This window comes from Drosophila grimshawi, unplaced genomic scaffold, assembly GCF_018153295.1.
Source record: "Drosophila grimshawi isolate 15287-2541.00 unplaced genomic scaffold, ASM1815329v1 contig_1367, whole genome shotgun sequence".
In the NCBI taxonomy this organism is placed as follows: domain Eukaryota; kingdom Metazoa; phylum Arthropoda; class Insecta; order Diptera; family Drosophilidae; genus Drosophila; species Drosophila grimshawi.
In genome coordinates this window covers 1,031,201-1,053,381 of record NW_025062889.1, presented here as the reverse complement: position 1 = coordinate 1,053,381, position 22,181 = coordinate 1,031,201, and the positions used below count along the sequence as shown (strand labels likewise).

Genomic DNA, 22,181 nt, shown 5'->3' with positions numbered 1-22,181 from the left:
AATTAATTCCACGCATGCTCGAAAATAAATCAATATAACAATATTTCAATCAATTTAAAATCGTCCATTCGTCTTGCAGCTATTCAATTGCGCTGTCTTATGGTATAGCACCATTAAATTAGTGCAGAAAATGATCAGGTTCAGGTAAAAGGCAGCAAACGCCAAATGAAATTGCACATTTTACAATTTTACGAGCACTAAACGACTGTATGGAGGATCCACAACAAGTCCACAGAGAATCTGCAGCTTGCTGCCTTGGGGATAGTTTATTTCTAAAACAACTCTATCGCGATCGGTGGGCGATGCAAAAACAGACAAACAAAAAAAAAAAACAGCCCATAAAGAGCAACGATTTATTGTGGCGATCCGCAACAATTTGACAAGCAAATTGCTATAATTTCTTTCTTACCAAATGATCGAAAACTATGGGAGGAATCAGGACTAGGGTGGCGGGGGTGGTAACAGCCGGCCTGGTATTCAAGTTTGTGTTTGTGTCGACATGTAGCCAAGTCTATGTGCAACATTTTCGCGCTTTTATCTGTTGGAAATTTATGTTGGCGATAAAATCGCCAACGACTACCGGCCAAAGCAGAGCTCAGCTTCAAAATGCTGAATGCTGAATGCAGACTGCGGACCCGACAACCCCAGGCAACATCTAATTGCGAGCAAGTCTTGAGAGGATTGTGATCCTCCCGTTAAATTGCAATCATTTCTTTAGCATTACGAGCTGGCAAGTTGCGCCAAAGGGGAAATTTTTCTTGCTTATTAGGTGGCCACAGCTCTATTGCCAACTGTCTGCGAAGTTTAGTCATTGAATATTTTTTAAGAGGCGGCTTAAGTGTTTTGGCATGCGAGGCAAATCTTTTATATACATTGGGATGGGAAGGGGGCTTATTGAATTACTTGTCTTAATGGTTATGGACAATCGAATTGCAGTTATTTGATGCAGCTGGCTGGCATTGGCCACAAATCAAGCACATTTGTAGTTAAAAGCTACTTGTGTGGTCCAAAAACAAATGACACTTAAAATAATGGGTATGCTTACATTTCTTCGTTTTGTATTCACTCAGAGAATAATACACCATTGAACTAAAAATAAATTGCTTACATTAATTGCTTAAATTATTCTTCTTTAGAGTTGGTCCATTGTCTATGACAAATTCCTGATTCTCAGCTTTGGTCATTGTATGTTCTTTGCCTGTTCAATTATCAAACACTTTTTGTAATCATTCCAGAGGAGACTGTAAGTTCTTTTAATATTTTTGGATGCTCTGGTACTTAAGCTCATATTTTAATTTTATAGTGTTGTTACATTTTTTAGTGCTGTGTGCATTAATCGATTCAGTGTATTTGGCAGCTGGCTTTGAGCTCTCTCAACTAGAGGTTTCTTATTTGTGGTTTTTGTTTTTCTGAGTGTGGTCAGCGTTTAGACTTTAAAGCCTAATGATCGACCAAATACGCACTTTAGCCTTAAATCGCATCTGGCCAAAAGAGAAGTTATAAATCAAGCGACACGCATTGCGCCAAAAGGCAATCATCATTAAAATTTCGAAAGCGCATAAAGCGCATAAAACAAAATACAAAAAAAAAAATATGTGTATATATATATATGTATGTACATATGAATAAAAATGATTTCCTTGAGTTGTGCTACTTTTCACATCAAAAGCAAAGATGAAGCCAAGTACAGAATCATTCTTCGGAGCTGTGGTCATAAAAATGACAGCAGCAGGAAACTCTTTGGGACTGAATCAAAAAGGAGAGCCTCATAAAAATTAAAAGAAAAAATCAGCAAATTTTGCTTTTATTGGTTTAAAATACATACAGTTAACTTTGTGCGCAATTTTACGATGCGTCTCGTTGCTTGTTGGGGTGAATTAAAAAGTTCGTGAAGCGCATGAACATGTTTTTTCTCTTCTTTTTTTTTTGTTAAGAGAGAAACTCAATTTTATAGCAATTTTAATATGCCACGTTGGACTAATTGTTGGCCAGCGGATGATGAAGAAGAAGCAGAGGAGAAAAAAATAACACTGTGGGGACTTTTTGATGGCACTTAGAAAGCCGTTAATCCTAATTTTATGTAAATATGTACTATATTTCGGCGGTGTCAATTTAATGCCTCACTTGCGCAACAACGGCAAGTAACGCTCATGTTAATTCCTTGTTGATTTACCAACATTTTGGTATTTGATTACAGATTATAAACCAAATCGCTTAAGTCACAAAATCCCAAAGGTTCAGTTAGTTTCGTACTAATTGGCAATCCGAAAGAATATCATAAATCATTTGAAATGACAACAGAATTGCATTTCTTGCGAAGCTGCAAATTCACAATACAAAATAATAATTATTTATAGTTGCAAGAAATAATCGGAGACGTCATCCGATATGTGATTTAGAAAAAGGTTAAGTCGATAAATGAAATGCGTTTACCAACACTGCTGCAGTTGACGCTTGCCGATAAAAACAATAAGAATACAATTTTGTAAAAGTAAATACAAAAACAATGGCTGGAAACTGTGGAAACACAAAATTGCATATTTTGTCAGTACGTAAATCGATTTTGAGTTAATGCTTCGAATTTATTACTAACTCAAAATATAATCACAGTTGACAATTGAGGAGTGTCTGGGCTGTAAGAGTGCAAATGTGACATTCCGGCCGGTTGACAATGCCCACCTCGTGATCTACACGCTGGAAAAACCGAATGAAACTAATCCGATGTCACCGATAATGGTGACACCCGTTGGCAATGCTCTCAAATTAATGTGCACCATGGATTTTCCAGATGCGGCAAGTCTGCAACGGATGCCGCAGCTAAATATTGGCAGAGGTTGTGTGAAAATGACCTTTAAACTGGAGCGTCTTGATGGCATTTGTGTTGTGAAGGGAGATGCGGACATGACGCCGACCACTTCCAAGCAGGCCGAGGAGCATCAAAGGGCAAGAAAGCAATCGGAGTGCGCACGTCGCCACACTCTGTACGAGGTGAATGTGCAGCGTCGCTTTGACCGGGTTGAGCAACTGAATCGCATCCACTTCCAGACTAACGGGGGCAATTGGCGTGAGCTAACCGTTGAAGAGTTCCATGGCATATTTTTTGTGCAGCCGCCACACAGATATGAACTGCTGCCCACACAAATGCATCAGCGTTATGCCCACGATTGGCTAAAGACCATTCAGGCAGATACCAACAACTATAACATTCTTAGGTGATTGATTAGGAGTTTAAAACTATAGCTTGATGTGGTTTTTCAAATCGGTATTAACACAAATTTCATATGCAGTGAGGATGGCAATCCGTTTGACACGTTTGCCAAGCTCTTCGATCGCCAGGACTCGGAGCAGCACAAGCATTTGGAGAGACTGGCCACCAACTGTTTGTCCGTTAATGAAACGGCTCGTCTCAGTGAAAGGCGTTTCTTGCTCAGCATTTTTAAGCAGACTCGTTCCATTTTCGAGTACATCACTAATTATGAGTATACCGTGTGGTTTTTTGTGCCACGCCACAATCGCTACATGGCCCTCAATAGTTTGGTGAGTGAAGCCAATTAATCAGGTTTAGATGCAATAGTAAATTGAGTTAACTTACAGAGTTTGGATGACTTTGATTTGAGCAATGTGCGCACTTGCATTAAATTGACACGAGATGAGAGCAATCGCTTCTGGCAACGTGCTGATCACAATATCATGGACATATTGCTGGTGTCCATTCAAATGGCACTGGCTCAGACCGCCAAGCAGTCGTTGCTATTCCTTGGCCAGCTCGAAAAAGTGAGTAAATTAGTTAATTAATTAATATATCTACATCGATTTGCATGGCAGCTCAGCGAATTCGTTTGTATGCAATATGTGACGGCCTATTTTATGAACACCATGTACACGGCGGGTAGCTCCAACACACAAAGTTCGACTGTAAGTTTCAGCTAATCTCCAACTGCCTCAATCAGCATTCTAATTTTTGGTATTTACTGTCTGTAGCCCAAATGGGTTTGCAGTCGTTACTTGAATCGCATCATTCAGATGGCCGAGTCAATGGACCTGATTGTCGTCATAGAGTATCCGTGTACTTTAACCCTGATGCCAAATAATCATCGGCATGTGAAATGCAAACAGCAGCTGGATAAGAAAACTGGCGCCATTTCTTGGCATTTGTCCATGGATGTGACCAAAACCGTTGACAATGGCATAAAGCTCCTCTCGGATGCCATGAATTCCAATTAAGTCGAGGCAACACTTCGCATAAAACTCAGTCTTAAGTTTTGAAATTAATCTGCTGTTAATTGTTGGATAAATTGGCAGCAATAGCTTATTTCAAGTTTATTCTTTTACATTACATATTATTATTGTTTTATAAAACTTTGAACTATATTTTTCGTTTCACTTCAGTTGCTTAGCTTAAAATTATAATTTTAAACTTAATCTATTATTTGAAATATTATATTTAGCTTTTAATATACATACTTTGAAGACTTCATTTATGACTCACTTTAATTGTAATTTGTACAATATTCCAATTCAACTTTATATTTTTAAGCTGTAGTAGAAAAAATGCAAAATATATTTAGAGCTTGTGTTAAACATGCTTTTTTTTGCAAGTATCAATCACTTGTATTATTTCTATGCTATTTTACGACTTCCTGAACCCGGAATGCCGCTGGTATCATTCTTCAGCTGCATTTCAATTTCGGTTTGCCGTCTGTCAGCTCAGCTTCTGTTGCAAACAGATCCAAAATATGGCTGGCGACCGACCACAAAGCCAAGAGGAGAAACAGCAACAGCAATGCTTGTCAGTCAGTCAGTGGCACGCGTCATTTGCCGGCGAATTGCATTTTGCGCAAACCGAGAAAGCATTTTTTGGAAATTCCCTGCCTCGCCCAGGCTGCTGACACAGTTTAGAGCCAGCAGTAGGATAAGAGCTAAAGGATGTGGCTGACAGTATATGTTTTCCGCATCCGTATCCGTAACCCAACACGCTGCTCAACTCGACTGACTCGTCTTCCTAACTGACTGACAGACTATTCTGACTGACTGACTGACTGGGCTGCTTGACTGATTGTTGGTTGTTTAGGTAACTTTTAGTAGCGCATTTGCTGTACGTGGCAATCCATTTGAAATGCTGCCGTAGATGAGTTTTCTTTTTTATGCCCATATATATAGGGGTCTTATAATATTGTGGTGAACCCATAGGGAATATATACTCTTGATCAACTGTCGATGCAGCCCTTTGTCTGTCTGTTACTATGCAGTCCCCATCAGTGTTGAAATTATCTTTATGAAACTTGGCGTATATTATTATTATTATTATTATGTTATCATGCTCCCACATGGCAACATGTCTGACTTCGGTCTGCAAGGGTATTCAGTCTTTGGTATGTCCAAGAAAGCACGTCACACTTCTAGCTGGGAAATTCCTCAGTCAGAAGCATTTGTACTTCATCACTCATACGCAGCGCGGCCAGCAAATTAACTTTACTCCAAGCGTAGACAACTCAGTTTAACAAAAGTAACCTTCTAAATTCAACAGAAAATACAAATTAAGTGAAACAATTTTATTATCAAATAACTGCACACATATAATAAATAATCAATAAATTTATCGCACATATTTAATAATCTGACACGAATTTTCCATTAATTTGTTATTTATATTTAAACAAAAATAAATAAAATAACATAGTCTTATGGTGTTTATTAAGTATACTTAAGTGTACATATATTTGCTGTTTAATTATATTTGTAATAAACACAAAAACCATTTTACAAACAAATAAATTCCATAAATGCAAACTTTTAATACAATTTAAATAATCATTCTGCGAATAAATCGAAATAATTAATTTTTTTTAGTCAATCAACGCTTCATTTGTGTAACTCGCTTTGTCATAGCACATTTTTGTAATCTGATGAGGAAAAATTGTTTATTAACTTGTGCAAAAGTATGTAGCAGGCAGATGGAATCCATAAAGATATGTATATGGTATATATATGCTTTCGATTAGCCATGTCCGTCCATATGAATAAGCCCATCTATCTTTTATTTAATTTGATCGATAATTTTAGCCGTTCCGGGAATTTCGATTTTGTTTACCAAACTACAATCAGCAAGCTTAGTTTGTGTTTAAAATTTGTGTTCAGAGCATCTATTAGACGAGCACTCTCGAACATTCTAACTGTTATTTTTTCTCGTTTTTTGTTGCCAATCTATCTACGGCTTTTAATAGAGTAATTAGTTTTATGCCGCTTCTGGGCATTCCGTTTTGTAATTTATTGGTGAGATTTGTGGCCTCGGGGTCAGGTTGCAGGTGCAGCCCAGCTGCAATTTCATCGGTAGACAAGCCAGACAGGTTTCACTGTACTGTACACACGCTTCTGCATTGCGTGCCACTTTTCGCACTTCATACAATGTGATGAGATTGAAGGACTGCTGTTGCAGCACTCAACGAAATGAGAGCCAACCAACTTCCACCCCTCTTTCCCAATCCTTTCCCATACCCTGCTCCTCAGCTGACAATTTGAATAATTGCGAAATGGCAAACAAAATAATCCTCAGATTTTGGCTCTTATTTGACGGCATTGCGCATATGTGATGCTACATTTTCTGCTTCGGCAATCGGAAAATAAACACGAGAAAATAAAAATAAATACTCTCAGTAGCAGAGATTGAAATGAAAAACCATTTCCCTCCTTTGTTTGCCCGGAAACAGCTACAAGTCTTGAGCATATTCATTTGACATGTGTATGAGTCATAAGAGTTCCAAATCTAAACTGCCTTATTAACATGCGAAATGTACACAGTTAACAGCCAAATGTCAATTTAAGCTTTAGCTTAATCATTCAAGCTGATTACCCTCATCCGGGCATAAAAAGAAAACCAAAAAAACAGACAGAAGCAGGCATGAATCGTAATATATAAGCACCGAATCAGCATCAAGGAAAAATGATCTCTCTGCTCTGTGCTGCATAACTACAGTGAGAAGGCCCTAGTCGAGAGGGCTGGACTAGGAAATACCCTGTAACCAAGTGTGTTTTCGATAACAAAGACATTTTATTGCTATCGGAAATCGATCAATAAAATGATGTTGCGCATTGTGTACCGATTAGATCGACTCGACTCTTAATGATGATCAAGATGATTCCTTCCCGCCTGTTAGCGTCTATTACACAAGTTGATCATAACCCATTTAAACTTTTCAAGGAACTAAGGGTATTAAAAAAAGGTCAAGCCGTCTTTTGGGCATAATTAAAAATTAATAAGCGGCTGCTGCTGTTGCTGTTGCCTGCCTTTTGGAGTATCCGTTTCTGATGTTCGGAAGCAGCTGCTCAACGCAACGAAGCGTACTGGAATCGCAATCTGTAATTATGTAAGGGCGATTTCATGATGCGACTCCAACAACAAGAACAACAACAGCATGAAATATAACAAGTGCATGGCTACGACGATATTTTGGCCTTTTTGTTGACCCGAGCACCCAAAATCCTTAAACAGCTGGGCTAAAAGCGCAAATGAGCATTAAAAACTCGTTTCAACTAAATATTTAAACAGCTTATTATGCTGGCACGTACACACACACACACAAACACACACACATACACATATGTGTGGGGTGTTCTTTTTTTGGTGGAGGGGCGTGGCAGACGCTAAAAGCCGAGCCTGGTTATAACAAACTGACCGCGGCCCTCTCGCCAACAAGTGGCACGTGCACTGCACCAAAGGAAATTTAAATTTGAATTAATTATGATGCTGGACGGTGTTCAGAGTCCTAGCACTGCCACTGGTCCTGGTGCTGGCTTTGGTCCTGTGCCGTACCTATCGCCGCTGCCTGCAATTAGTAGTTGGCAGTTGCAGCGCTGCGGGTCTCTGGGTGTTAAATTTGCCAAACAACAAATAATAGCACTTAACGGCCAACTGCAACCTAACTGATAAAGAGTTTGGATACGGTATATGCAGAGATGTGTGGCAAATATAAATGTGTGCTGGCCCTTGGCGAATCAATTGCCTAAGCAATTTAGAAAAAGAATCTCTGGCAGACTTTCATTCGCGAATTGAACACTCTTTACTTAGGCAATACTCGATCCCCAAAAACTAATCGAAAACAAACAGTTTGGAAACCCTCGTCAATTTCAATCGAAACCACCAACAGTTTGTCCGACAAAATGTGAATGGCAAACGCTGTTGAATAAACAAATTGAAACAGTTCAGTTGCCCAATGGGTCAAAGAACTACTCTTCGGGCATAGAAATCGTGGACAAGGTCATTAGCATTTCATCGAAAACTGACCGCACTCTGACTGTAGCTCTGATAAGGAAGGGGGTGGGGGGACTGACAATGGCAATGGGTGGCGGCTTACAACAGCAACGCAGTTAAATCAAGCATTCAAGTGTCATTAATTAGTCAGCAAACATGGCCATCAAGCGACAGACGCTTTGGTGGTCACTCAAACAACAACAACAACAACAAGTCTGACTTTCCCACCCCTTCCCCACGCTTTTCCGCATCATTTGGACTTAAAAAAGAAGAAGAAAACTCTCCCTTAGCCTGGCTACACTCGCGTTTAATTACAAAATAATCCAGTGTGAACGGTGTGCCGAAAGAAAATCGATTTCGCGATTGGCGATTGAAATTGGCGGCTCTCATCTACGCTTTACACATCACAACACCACCACCCCTCTCCCGTCAACCCGTCATCCCGTTGACGTTGCTAACCCAATTAAACTGTCGGCGAAAAAAAAGAAGAATTACCCCCTCTGGCAGCCCGCTTCAGCTCTTCGATATTGGGTAACTGTTGCCTTGCCTAGCCTGGCCTGGCCTGTCCTGGCCTGGCCTGGCCTGGTTTGGCACTTTGCCCAAGCCGCAGAAGCAAAAGCGCAAAAGCAATACCAAAATCAAAAGCCTGGCAAACGCATCACTTCGCGGTCTTCAATAGCAATTTGGGTAAATTCCTTTTTAATTTCAACGGCAGCCACATTTCAGCTCTATTGTCCTTCTCCTCCTCCTCCTCCTCATGCTCCATTAGCCGATCGCCTAGGGATAACAGCATGAATCATCGTTCTCTATGAGTACTCTAACAATATACTGCATGAGTATTATACCAATCTATATATATGTTTTTCGTATCTGCGTAAATTTTATTCTACGAACTACTGTTGATGATTATATAAAAAAAACCTGTATTATATATTTCATATTTATTTTGAAAAAATAGCTATTATTATAACAACTTCCCAATTCCAAGAAAAATGTGGCAAAATATTTCTCGTGAATAGACAAATGACCCAAATGTTATTAAAACCTTGAACTTGATATTCAGCAAGTGATAAGAATTTATTTACTTATATTTTTTGTGCCAGGCAATAATAAGAAACAAGAGTGATCAACTACAAGTTACCCTCCATGTTTTTAAGCTTATACATTAAATAAGCGTATGTTATTCAAAAATATATTTGCTTATATATTCGCAATAAACTTGCTCTGAGATGGTTGACTCAATTAAGAGCCAGTGTAAGTGATAAGACGCAAAAGCTGAATCAGAAAGCGTGCGAATGATTATCGCTAAGAAATACATATATTCATGAAAAATAGAAACAGACATATAAACATACAGTGTACGGGATCGAAGCTGCTTCCCTCTGCTCGTCACATAGCTTTGCATATGGATTCAGGCTATATAAAATAAACATATGCATTTTGGCATCCGCTTGTCTTTGATTTGATTTTGTTGTATTGGGCGAGATGTGGCACCAAAAATTGAATTGAATGTCAGTTTTAGTTGACGCCTGGATAAGGGATTGCATTTCTGTCAGACGCGTTGTGCAAAACAATTTTCAATGCCATAAATATGCAAATTTCATTAGTTTGTCGAGCACACACATAAACAAACACACACTGTATGGACCAGCTGTGCCAGACATAATCACAAAGAATGTCTTGAAGCGTTTTCTGCCTTTTAGCCATATTTTTCCACTTTATTTTTTGTCTAGCTGAAAATCAGATTTGCGTAAATTTAAAAACTGGAGGGAGTTAGCATCTTGTCTGTGTGACTGTCTGGCAACAGCAGCACCACCACCAAAAAACAAAAGTATCTTTTGTTAATTGTCGTGTGGAAAATGCGTCTAGAAAGATGTGCCCCAAATTCAGCATGAAAGTTGTTGTCGCAGTCGCAGGCGGTTAATTGCCTTAGCTGCCACGCCCACCCAATCCTCATATTTGATGTGCAAACATACAGAGCCCCTTTGCGAATATTCAACACACATATATCCATTTTTTATTGCCATTTTTTTAGCACATTTTCTTTGTTCTTCTACGTGTTGACTTTTCGTCAGCGGCTTTTTCGGCATTTGTCTTTTTCTCATCGTCGTGTTTATCTTCGTATAAAAGTTTTACCCATGCACTGTGCATTTTCTTTTGTGCTTATGCAATTATGCTCGGAAAATTGTAATTCGTTCCGTTCTTCGCCCTAAAACGCTTTTGTTATTGTTTATCTTGTAAAATTGTGTACACAATTGGAAAATTGCGTTTTGCCTCTGTCTGACTGGCTGTTAGTCTGTTTGTTCTCCTGTTTATTTGTTTGCACAACATTTTTAATTAGTTTCGCATTTTTTTTTATATTTTTTACTCATGCTCATATAAATCGATGGCGCATAATTGATTTGAGACAAATGCAAACAGAAATTAAAAAAACGGTATACATATATATAATTATTTGGATTCAATTTTTTGAATGATTTACCAAAGCTGCGCATTCAATTAGAATTTACTTATCACGCTTCGCAAATCAGACAATAAATATTTATTTAACTAAATAAGCCTATAAGCTATCGAGAGCTACTTATGTACGATTATCTAATTATAGAATTTATTACTCTTGAGCAGCATAAGAGATCCAATTTATAAAACATTCATGTATATTTAACACACTTTACTATATGTTAGTAAGCATACATATTTATAAAGCATTTGTGTACAAACTTGTAAAAGGCAGGTAAAATATAAGGGAATATATCCTAAATTACCTCTTTGTAGTCATATATACGTAGTGATTAAGATAAGTGCAAGTTAAGTAAAACGGTGCGCAGAAAGTTTGGGTTTTTTTTAAGGAATTCACCTTGTTCTATGTGTGGTATTAAATGTCCTTTCCTACCTCCCTCCATTCCTCCTCAGTCGCCAAATCTCTGAGCTTCAATGTGCTCTTTTTCGTTTCATTCAGTAAATTGAAATTATGCATTGCTACAAAACGAACCAAAAAAACCACATACAGACAATTCCCCGGCCAATAAGCGAACATTTGATTCGTCTGAACAAAGTTTCAATGAAACGAACAGCAATTGTATCTGGCAGTAAGCAAAAACAAAAAAGGAGCTGAGAATTGCGCTCTGGCAACAAAAACGAAAAAAAAAAAACCGCTGGGGATGCGAAAGCGTGCAAATATTTTAACTAAAATGAGCCAGCGAGTTACTTTTATCTGTTGCGAAATAAGAATGGGTATTTTGTACGCCCAATCATGCCACGCCCAACAATCTTTGCCCTTGTATGCTGCATGGCAGCAAATATTTGCCGCTGTTTCCAGTCAACATAATTTTACTACTTTTATGGGCAGAGTAATGCCCGACAGGGAACGACTTTATCCTGCTTCCTCCACCCCCGCCCTCCTCCTTCCCCTATCGTGTCTTATACCCCCGAACCTCATATTCCTATACTGTCTGACTTTTTCACGTGCAAGTCTACAATTTCCACATTTCCTTTCATCTCACGCGTCTCGCGTATGCAATATACTGAATGTGTATTGTAAACTGCCAGGACTCACCCATAATTTCAGCCCCACTCGCACACGCCCCTCTCGCGCCCATCGTCGTGCTGCGCCTGTCTGAGTTTATTGGGCTCGCAGCATACTTTGAAATTTACTGAGCTTCACTTGTAATGCTTCGCTATATTGAAATTAATTACAAACAAAGGATGCTGCTGCGAGCATGTGTACATCTCTCTCTCTCTCTCTATTTCTCACCCCCACTCTCTCTCTCTCAAATTCCCTGTCTATATCTATGTCTATGTGTTGTTCAGCTTCCCGAATTAATGTTTCGCCTTTGGCAACGTTCGGATTCTAATTTCTGATGTTGCTTAAAAAAAATATACATCAAATAAAGTTCAAATACACATATTCATATGTGTATGGCAGAAGGTCTGTTGAGCACTTTAATTGAAATTGCATAAATTACAGCTAATTTATTCAATTCAGTTTTCGCAAAGCTTTCTCAACTCATTTTAATTGCATTATTCAATTTACCAATTGTCGGTAATGGTTTCATATTCATACAATAAAACAAGTAACACTGCTGTAATAAAACAAGGGTATTTTTTATCAGAGCTTACCAAAATTTGAACAGTTTGTCGTTTGCTGATATTTGTGAAACGCAGACAGTAATCGATCAAATGATCTGCGTGGGGTATCCTATATATCTTAGACAATGATATCTTCTTTTTAAGATTTGGCCTAGTAGAAAAGTCGTTACTTGTTCGCACCCATGAAGACAATCGGCTCCATATTCTACTCGAGAACATGTTGCAACAAAGGCGAGTTAAGTATTGAAGTGCCCTCGCTGCTCAACACACTAGGCCTGCAAAACCCGAAGAGAAGCTGATATGTGCGATATGTGTAGCCAATCGAGCAGATTTTCCATGCACTCCGATTTTAGTCCATTTGACGACTCTATATGTTGTCTAGAATAAACTGTTTAGCTGCCTATAAGTCAGCAGTTAGCGGCTCGGGTTCTTCAGTCTTGTGTGATCTGTGACAATATCAACAAGTTATATAGATATTATTTAATGCAAAAATGTTATATAAAAAGATTTGCACTTTATTCTTAGTCCATGTATTTGTGCTAAATTGTGCTAATGTGAAAAATGTGATATCCAGTCAGCAATCACAGCTCGACGAGATTAGGTTTCCCTAAGAATTTTGATTTGTTTTCATTTTTATATTTGAATCAATTTATTTGCAGAGCACAACTGAGTCTTCAGACCCAACTGCAAGCCGAGATGATAAATAATCTATATGAGTTGAATAGACAATTGGCTTTGTTGCCAACCTTGGTGTCTACTCCCAGCAACTGTGAGACGGCGGCTTTGGGTACTCGTAGTGGCATTCATCAGATCCTCGTTCCCGGTTACAGTCGGCACTGGTTTGACGTTAGTTGTGACGAGGACACACAGGGCGGGGGCTGGACAACGGTGTTGAATCGTCAAGATGGCACTGTGGACTTCTATCTCTTCTGGAATGACTACAAAAACGGCTTTGGCAATTTAAATGGGGAGTTCTTCATAGGACTCGAGATACTACATTTCATGACCAAAGCTGGGGATCAAGAATTACTCATAATCATGGAGAATGATAAAGCAGAAAAAAGGTTTGCAAAGTACGATCGATTTATAATCGGAGGTGAAAAGGAAGCGTACAAGCTGATCAAGTTGGGCAAATACTCCGGAAATGCAGGCGATTCCTTGCAAAGTCATGTGGGTCAAAAGTTCACCACACGGGATTATGACAACGATAAATATAAAGGCAACTGTGCTCAAAACTATACGGGCGCATGGTGGTACAACAATTGCCTTGACAGGTACTAATTACAATCAGTTTTTATTAGTGAGCAGTTGTATATAAATATACGCCTAAATTTGACAGCAATCTGATGGGAAGATATAATGATAACAATTATGGCAAAGGCATTATTTGGTACTCCTTTACGGGAAACAGAACCTCACTAAAACGGGCCCAGATGATGATAAGGCCGAGAAGGGATGGATCAAGTAGCTGAATACCTTTGAGTATATATTTTTGTTTTGGTTAATCTACACAAAGAGAAAGTACATTTCAATCAATAATATATTCTCGATTCCAGTATCAAAAGCTAACATTTTTTTAAGTTTTCCGTGATAAGATATGCATTAGAATGGCAACAGTTTTATCTGCTCATTGGAACTCACATTCTTATAAACTCAAAAATGGGCAAACATGGGTTCAAGGTACAATCAAATTTGTAAATTCGCAAGATAAAGTAAATAGTCATTTTTGAATTAAATTCAATAGTTATAATACTCCATCTAAAATGTGTATTCGACTCAGACGCACTCATATATGGATGGGTGTCTATGGATATACATATATATATATGTAAAATACAGTATAGTTCATAATGAGCTTGCATGCGATTAATTTACCGCATGAGCGGATGATTCTTGGCGGCGAGCAGAGAGCCAACATCGTTTGGGAGGTAGTTCATAAATCATATGGCTTTGTCATTGCCAGCTAATCTTCGTTGCGTATTAGGAGGTGGCAATCGTGCATTCGCCTACTTAATATTTCCGCTAATACTGCGATGCCCGCGCTCTCCCATCTCCTACAGAGCACTCTACTTGGTCGTTTCGTATCGCAAGACTGACGTCAGATGTCACTAATCTAAATTTATGCAAATTGCCAACTGTCTGACGGGAGCTGGTTTAGAGAGGCGAGGCGAGGCGAGGCGAGTCTGAGTTTCGCAGAGGGAGGCTGAGTTTCTGTGCAACAGTTGTAAAAATTGCAGCTAAATTCAAATTTGACATGCGCCAGGCGGAGTCGCTCTTATAAGTTGCAGTTGCAATTGCAACCAAGACTCGAGTGCGTTTTTTCTCTGCATATCCCCTACACAATGAATAGCACCACAAGGGGTATCTCCAACAGGCAACAAATCGAGTGCCTTACATCTTACAGCTAAAGTTAAAATTCATTGAAAGTTGATTCTGTCTACTGGGTATCTGGCAGTCGTTCAGTCTCTGGTAAGTTTTCAGTTCGAATGCATTTCTCCTCTGCTACAGTCGCCCGTTGCCCGTTGCCAGTTGCGTTGGCAAAGCTCTTATTAAATTAAAACGAAGGCGTTTAAGTGCGCCCCGAAGCAAAGCAAAGCCAAGCAATGCAGCAGCTCAGATCTGATATGCAAAACATTTTTGAAATAACTCAGCCGTAAATAGCGTATAGCTTGTGGCCAGAATTTCCAACTCAGAATTCGTTCTCCTGCATCAGTCTAAGCCAAATTAATTGAAAAACCTGCACGCATCGCCGGCTAACGTTCAGACTCCCAGTTCAGATTCGGATTCGCACATGATTAGTTGGCCAAAAAAAAAAAAATTTTAAAAGCAAAACACAAGAGTGCTTGACTGCAAGTTACCCTGTACAAAACTTGGATTTTTCTACTTGTTGACTGCCCAAGTCAGGCAGTACATATTTTCTACATCTGCCAGCACATATTCTGTACCCTGCAAAAAACCAACTAAAACAACAAAGTTGTTCAGCCAATATCAGCTTTTTTTGGCCTGCTAGCTTTCAGTTTTCATTATCGCGCTTGACACGCGATGAACGCCACGCTTGGCCCCCATTTACAAGTCGGCGCCTTTTGTAAACGCTGCGCTTGCCTCTCCGTTCTCCTTCTTCCTCTTCTTGGTTTCGTTGCATGCCGCACACTTATGCAAAAGTAACAAAGTGTGAAATTTCAGTTCGCATTGCCCACACACGTTTCTCTGGCTACAAGCGAAGACTTGGCCAGCTGGCAAAGCTTATAAGCCGGGCCCCAAACCGATATAAGCATGAACATTGGCAGCAGCTGTTGCGCGAATAGCTGCAAGTTTTTTTTTCTTTTTTTTTAGTTGTTGTGTGCACTACAAGAAAAAAGGGCTGTTGTATATTAAAATATAAATTGGATATAAATGCTTACCAATCAGAAGGCAGACAAGAGCTTAATTCTTATTAAGACTTCAACTTTAATAGGAATGCGTGCTGTGATTCTTTTCGTAGTTTTCCTTTTCGCCGCCGATTGCAAAACTATCATCATTGCAAAGTCCTCCAGGGTTATTATTTATAGGGATATTAATTATATATAAACATTATGGATACCGGAAATGATTCTGTCCACCTGTTTTAGAACCTTTTTGACCATTTGTAATATGTTTGGGGCATGCAAAACGCCATGAAAATCGGAAAAACATTTCTTACAAAAAATATAGCTTAGATATTCGTAGTGCATTGCTGGTAAATTAGGAGAGAAGTAAACAATTCAATGTGTTTTATTTCACATCCGTTCCTCCGCTCGCACACTCTTTCTCCCTCTCTCTCTCTCTCTCTCTCTCTCTCTCTCCATTTCTCTGTATCACCCACTACAAATTTTTCCGTTTGCTTACAGTTTTGATCCCCCCACAAAGATATTACAACTCAACCTATAATTTATTCAGCTAAATCCTTTCGCCAGGCCACTTTCAGTCTAAGAAAAGAGTAAGTAGCGAAAATAAATTAAATGGATATCATTTGTCTTGCTCAACAAAATATTAGTGGAGTGAGAGAGACAGATAGAGACAATGAGGCGGGGGTTTCGAAACGGACTTGACAGCTAGTCACAACAACAAGAACAACAACAACAAGTGGCAGCAGTTGAGCAAAAAAAATTTGCATAAGGAAATAATATTCATTCCGTGTCGTGCTTAAGCGCCAAGAAGAATCTGCATTCAGCCAAAAGGATGTCAAATTCGTTGTCCTTGGCGAATGGCGAGCGAATAAAGAGAATTTCATAGCGATATGCGACATGGCACTTAAGGCCAAACCGTTGAAGTGGCAAGAAGTGTTTTACATTTAAAGACGCAGGAAACTATGCAATACATTCTAAAATTACCAAAAAATCGTTCAAATATTCACATCATAAAATTATTTAAAAGAACTGGACTCAAGCATCACACAATCTATCAACTATGCAGACAACCTCAAGCAACAAACACACATTATCTTTTAGCCACAAACAACAAACAATAAAACAGACATAAATAAACGCTTTAAAATCAAGCTCTATCAATCAAATTGTCATGTGGAGAGTTGAGCCATATATCTATACATATATAACCAATTAAGACCAAACCAAAATAGTTTGACTCAGACAACAGTCCGAAATAAAAAATGCAAAACAGCCCTAAACAATTTTTTAAATATATAAAATCAAAGACACAACAAAATTAAATCACTCAAAGCATATCATATTTTCCACATCAATTAAATTCACTATGAAAATACTCGCACTAAAATATATTATTTCTATATTTAGGAGATATCCTGCATCTAGCTGTTCAACATATTGAAACGATTCAAAAAACAGCTCAAGTTTAAGCAATTTATTAGCAGTTAGCAAGTGTGCTCAGTTATTATAAAGGCTGAATCAGAAATCCGAAACTAGAACTAATAATGAAAGAGACAGGAAAGTGAAATCGACTCTTTTCAAGTGCTCTTGTCAAATAAATTGAAATATTATTTGTATTTAAATGTGTTCGCCAAATTTAATATTAATCAATAAAATACCCCAATATATACATGCATATATACATATGTATATATATAGATGTGTGTCCAACAGCATTTGCATTTAACATGCCAATTTCGATAGGCACGCCTTCTTGGGTGCCCCGCCACACCCACACCTACACCCACACACACACACACACACACACACACATAAGCGACAACAAGGGCATGTACATGGAGCGGTCGAAACTACGACTAGTATCTGAAAATCTGCGCTAACCAGGCAAAAGGTCGATTAACAAGATTAAAAGCGCCATTAAATGCTTTGATTTGGCTACAAGTTAAGACCACGCAACCGCAGATACGCAAATGCTCTTGTTATTGTTGTTGTTGGTGTAGTTATTAGTGTGAGTGGAGTGGGTTGGGTGAGTGTAGTGGGAAGGGGTGCCGTAGTGTGAATACAGCAACAGCAACGTATAAAGTTCTTTGGGTCTACTTAAGGGAACACATGTTTTGCGGCAAACGAAATTCAGAATTTGGCTAACATGTGAATTCTGGATGTATCTTGTATCTGCACAGCTGGGTTTAAAGCCAACATATGTTGAATTCCTGGCTAAGAAGTAAATTACATTGAATTGCTGCTAAGTCGAAGTGAGCCTGGCGAATATACATACATATACACACACTTGCCGAAAAATTCCAAAACTCTAAGATGTCGAAAATGAAGTATTTTCTCAAGTTCTGAAGCTAAGAACCAAAATTCTATTTCGTATATATTCATATATATAGCCGTCATTATATTCAAAGATATTATCAGTAGTGTAGTAGTTACTCCAACTCGCACACAACTTTGAAATTCATGAAAACTGATTCGATTTCACCCAGATCAACTAATTGTATTTCCACTGCTCCACTGCTCTCTATATAATTAGAATGCGATGCTAAGATCTACTCTATGATTTTCGACAATCATTCCGTATTCATTATTTCGCTGAGTGTATACACTGAGACACATACGCTGCTACAGAAATGTATCTGTGGCTGCGGCTGATTTGCGTGCCTTGCGCATCCCCGCACGTCCTCCTCGCTCAACATGTTCTCGCTTGATTGATTTGGGTTGGGTTAAGCGCCACAGGCAAAAGCGTTAACGAAACCTGCATACACAACACACATACATACATATACACACACACACACACAAACACACACACACACACAAACACATACACACACACACACACTTAATCCCAATTTGCAAGCGTACAAATCAGTTAGAGTTACTTTTCCTTGGCCGGGCATAACTAAATTATATATATTATATATAATACATTCGTATGGGAAAGAAGCAGAAGTTGTCCAGAAACAAAAGTTTGGCATAAGACGTAAGAAATCTTAAGTTGCTTGATGCATGAAAATTGCCATATAAATGACGGTGGCTTAAAGATTTTTGCACCCTACTTTTAAGTGAACAGTGCCTTCAAGTCTAATTGAATCCATATGGATGCCAAGCAATGATACCCCCTTTTTTTTATTTGCAAACTGTGGTCACAAAAGTTGCTCAACAGTTAAGCCACCTCATTGTGCAAAACATTCCATTGCGGGTCCATAAACAATAAAATTCAAAATCGAATGCCAGACAATGATTGAGTGTTGCAGCTATCTTCAGACACATTCAAGGGTCTCCGCTATCCTCATGTAATGTTGCTCATATTTTCGGCCACATGCATAACCCTTTAGGACCTAGTAGAAAAAATCGTTACCTGTTTGCACCTATGAGCGAATCGGGTCTCTATTCTACTCGTGAACATGTCGCGGCGAAGGCAAGTTAAATAAAGAACTATGTTTGCTACTCGACACGCCATGCCTGACAAATTTGACAAATTTTCACCCGTAGTGCAGCGGGCCGATATGTGTAGCCAATCGATGAGATATTTCATGCAGTCACATTTGAATAGATTTGACGCCTTTATATGTTGCCTAGAAATAAGCTGTATAGTTGCCTATAAATTCAGCTGTTAGCGACTCGGTTTCTTCAGTTTTTTGCGATCTGTGCCAATATCCAACAGTTATATATATATTTAATGCAAAAACGTTATAACAAATATTTGCACTATATTCTTATCATATACGAGGTGTGTTCAAAAAGTATCGCGAATTTTGAATTTTCGCGGGTTACGTACTCGTATTCTTGTTCTGAAATCTGAATATGTTCAAATGGAGGGAATTGTGGGAAACTATACCTTTAAATATGAGCCAATAAGCAAAATACTTTTCCAAACCGAGGAGCTCTCCGACAAATCTATAAACTTGTAAGCATTTGAAATTTTATTTGATTTCAGTTATATATTTGAAACAATTTATTCGCAGGGCACAACCGACTTGTCAGAACCAATTGCAAGACAAGATTACAATGATGGTGGGTAGACTTAAAGAGTTGAACGAGATTTTAAATAAGGTGCCAGGGTTGGAGAGCTCTCAGAAGACAATCAGAACAGAACAGATTCGTCAGAGCGAATTGCTGACTGAGATTCTTGCGAAAGTCAATAAGCTGGACGCCAAAAAGGGGGTCAAATTGTTATCCGGTTGGAAAGAAAAGTTGCCCAGCAGCTGTACGGATCTACAGTCGAGAACCGTTTTATGTTAATTGCGACCAAGATACACTGGGCGGAGGTTGGACAATTGTGTTGACTCGTATGGATGGCAGCGTGGATTTCTATCTCTTCTGGGATGATTTCAAAAAAGGTTTTGGTAATTTGGATGGCGAGTTCTTCATTGGTCTCGACAAACTACATTTCATGACCAGAGATGGTGATAATGAATTAATCATAGCCATGGAGGACTTTGAAGGAAACCGTAGGAATGCTTATTATGATCGATTTTCAATCGGAAGCGAAGAGGAAGCGTACAAACTGAGAACGTTGGGCGAGTACTACGGCGATGCAGGCGATTCCTTGGTAAGACATTTGGGAGAAAAGTTCAGCACGCGAGATCGGAACAACGCACAATGGGATGGTGGCAACTGTGCAAAAGAGCGCCAGGGCGCCTGGTGGTACTTCAATTATTGCCATGATAGGTACTATAAATTTACAGTTTTTATTAATGAGCAATTGTATTTTAATCTGTGCTTATATTTGGCAGCAATCTGATGGGAAGATATAATGACAACACCCGTGGCAAAGGCATTAATTGGTATGAATTTACGGGTTACGAGACAACATTAAAACGTGTCGAGATGAAGATACGGTGGAAACGGGTATCCCGAATCGTCATTCATTCTTAATTCAAGTACAAAATGTATCAAAATGATTTATTAAAAAAGTTGGTACTTTTGGCGATAATTTATTTGAAAACGGTTGACTGTTGGCCCAAATCTGGCCACGCCTACTGTAATTATTGTATTTGTACAGTTTTCTGATTGTTCTCTGACTAAAAAACACACCAATCGTATAGTCATAATTACTGCATTTCTCTATTTTAAATCATATTATAAATAAATGCAATAATTGAAAATTTTTAAATGCATTTCACAATTCAATTTCGCTTAATCCAAAAATGAATGAACCAATTTAATGCTCATTTCTGTGTTCATTCTAATCATTTAAATTTAGCATATAATATTAACATTTTGTTGGACAATGTGTGAAAAAATAAAACAAAACAAATGTGTGTGGGTGTGGCTGTTATAGGTGTTTGTAAGTGAGGTAGGGTTGAGGGAGGGGGTGGCTAATGCATTTGAAATGCATGGAATATTTTTAAGTAAAATGTATTGCAACAATTGCACGAGCTTAAATGCAATTAAAAGCGTAAAACCAAAAACAAAACAACAGAACTGCATTCAACGAAAAAACAACAACAATTGGTAAGAGGAACAATGGCCAACAACAAAGAGCAACAGAACACAAATGAGCAAAAATAATTTTATGGTCAATGCAACGGCGTTAAGTTGCCTGCGGTTGCAACGAGTGTGTGTGTGTGTTTTGGAAGGGGGAGCGGTAAGGCTTGCTACTGCGGCAACAGCAACTAATTTAAATTGAAATGAAAATTGATTGTTTTTTAAACGCGTCGCATTGCAAACGAGGCACGTAGCCAAACACGTTGTCCATTCCATATGGAGTGGTGGGTTGGAGCGGGGGATTGTGTTCGTGGCATGCATTCGTGGCCACGTCATTTGCAACAATGGACGCAACAACAATACACAATGCCCAACAATGCGAGGAGGCTCGAGCCAATGTGCAGCAAGAAAAACAGCAAAACAGCAAATTTGTCGTTGCAACAAAATATGCCAAGAAGCGTGGAGCTGCCAGAGAGAGAAAGAGACCACAGAGAAAGAGAGAAGTGCAGCTCCAGCTGCAGCTGTTGATTGCGATTCAACAGCATTCGAAATGCACCCAGCAAAATAGTATTGTAACTTTGAATTTGTGCGCTGATGCATTGTGTCCAATTCTCACGATGCTTGGTAAACTCAAAATAAACTTCAAAGTTTTTCATTTTAAGAAGTAACTATAACAATTTATAACAAATTACTAAAAATTAAAAAGGGCAAAAGTCAAAAAACTACATTGCGAAAGAAGTCATCAAATTTGCTCTTGGAATTGTTATGCTACAATTCGTTTGCTGTTTACAGGATATCCACAAGTCGTTCCTCGATGCACAGCGATTGTCGTCGGCAGTCTCTCATTTATTTGTACAAAATTGTTGCTAATTTTGCATGTAACCAAATTGAATTTACAACTGCAACAACAACAGCAGCAGCAGCAGCAGCGGCCGTCGCACGTGCCATCCACACATACATACATAAACATACATACATGCACGCATACACACACATTCATAAATACATCCATATGCCATTCAGTAAAATGACACCCAAATAACGGC

At 38.7% G+C, this 22,181-nt stretch overlaps 3 protein-coding genes across 3 annotated transcripts; all 3 read left to right on the top strand.

Annotated features, from left to right (window-relative positions):
* The first annotated feature begins 2,490 nt into the window (after positions 1–2,490).
* Positions 2,491–4,360, top strand: LOC6569113 (protein ORD). The gene is made up of 6 exons (XM_001995221.2): positions 2,491–2,548; positions 2,611–3,212; positions 3,288–3,537; positions 3,595–3,774; positions 3,826–3,915; positions 3,982–4,360. The coding sequence occupies exons 1-6, from the start codon at positions 2,507–2,509 to the stop codon at positions 4,222–4,224; spliced, it is 1,407 nt and encodes a 468-aa protein (XP_001995257.1). The 5' UTR covers positions 2,491–2,506; the 3' UTR covers positions 4,225–4,360.
* Positions 4,361–12,718: 8,358 nt separating this feature from the next.
* Positions 12,719–13,901, top strand: LOC6568683 (ficolin-1). The gene is made up of 3 exons (XM_001995222.3): positions 12,719–12,938; positions 12,997–13,611; positions 13,677–13,901. Exons 1-3 carry the CDS (start codon positions 12,829–12,831, stop codon positions 13,807–13,809), a joined length of 858 nt encoding a protein of 285 aa, XP_001995258.2. The 5' UTR covers positions 12,719–12,828; the 3' UTR covers positions 13,810–13,901.
* A 5,529-nt stretch (positions 13,902–19,430) lies between these two features.
* On the top strand, positions 19,431–20,645 carry LOC6568684 (ryncolin-1-like). The gene is made up of 3 exons (XM_032740984.2): positions 19,431–19,612; positions 19,671–20,376; positions 20,442–20,645. The coding sequence occupies exons 2-3, from the start codon at positions 19,997–19,999 to the stop codon at positions 20,581–20,583; spliced, it is 522 nt and encodes a 173-aa protein (XP_032596875.1). The 5' UTR covers positions 19,431–19,612; positions 19,671–19,996; the 3' UTR covers positions 20,584–20,645.
* The last annotated feature ends 1,536 nt before the right edge of the window (positions 20,646–22,181 follow it).

Excerpts from the sequence above, each read along its gene's own strand:
- LOC6569113 (XM_001995221.2), top strand. The coding sequence starts at position 2,507 with ATGGCTGGAAACTGTGGAAACACAAAATTGCATATTTTGTCA. Across the intron at positions 3,213-3,287 it reads AACAACTATAACATTCTTAG|TGAGGATGGCAATCCGTTTG; the intron begins GTGATTGATTAG and ends TTTCATATGCAG. Across the intron at positions 3,916-3,981 it reads CCAACACACAAAGTTCGACT|CCCAAATGGGTTTGCAGTCG; the intron begins GTAAGTTTCAGC and ends TACTGTCTGTAG.
- LOC6568684 (XM_032740984.2), top strand. The coding sequence starts at position 19,997 with ATGGATGGCAGCGTGGATTTCTATCTCTTCTGGGATGATTTCAAAAAA. Across the intron at positions 20,377-20,441 it reads TTCAATTATTGCCATGATAG|CAATCTGATGGGAAGATATA; the intron begins GTACTATAAATT and ends TATATTTGGCAG.
- LOC6568683 (XM_001995222.3), top strand. The coding sequence starts at position 12,829 with ATGTTATATAAAAAGATTTGCACTTTATTCTTAGTCCATGTATTTGTG. Across the intron at positions 12,939-12,996 it reads TCACAGCTCGACGAGATTAG|AGCACAACTGAGTCTTCAGA; the intron begins GTTTCCCTAAGA and ends ATTTATTTGCAG. Across the intron at positions 13,612-13,676 it reads TACAACAATTGCCTTGACAG|CAATCTGATGGGAAGATATA; the intron begins GTACTAATTACA and ends TAAATTTGACAG.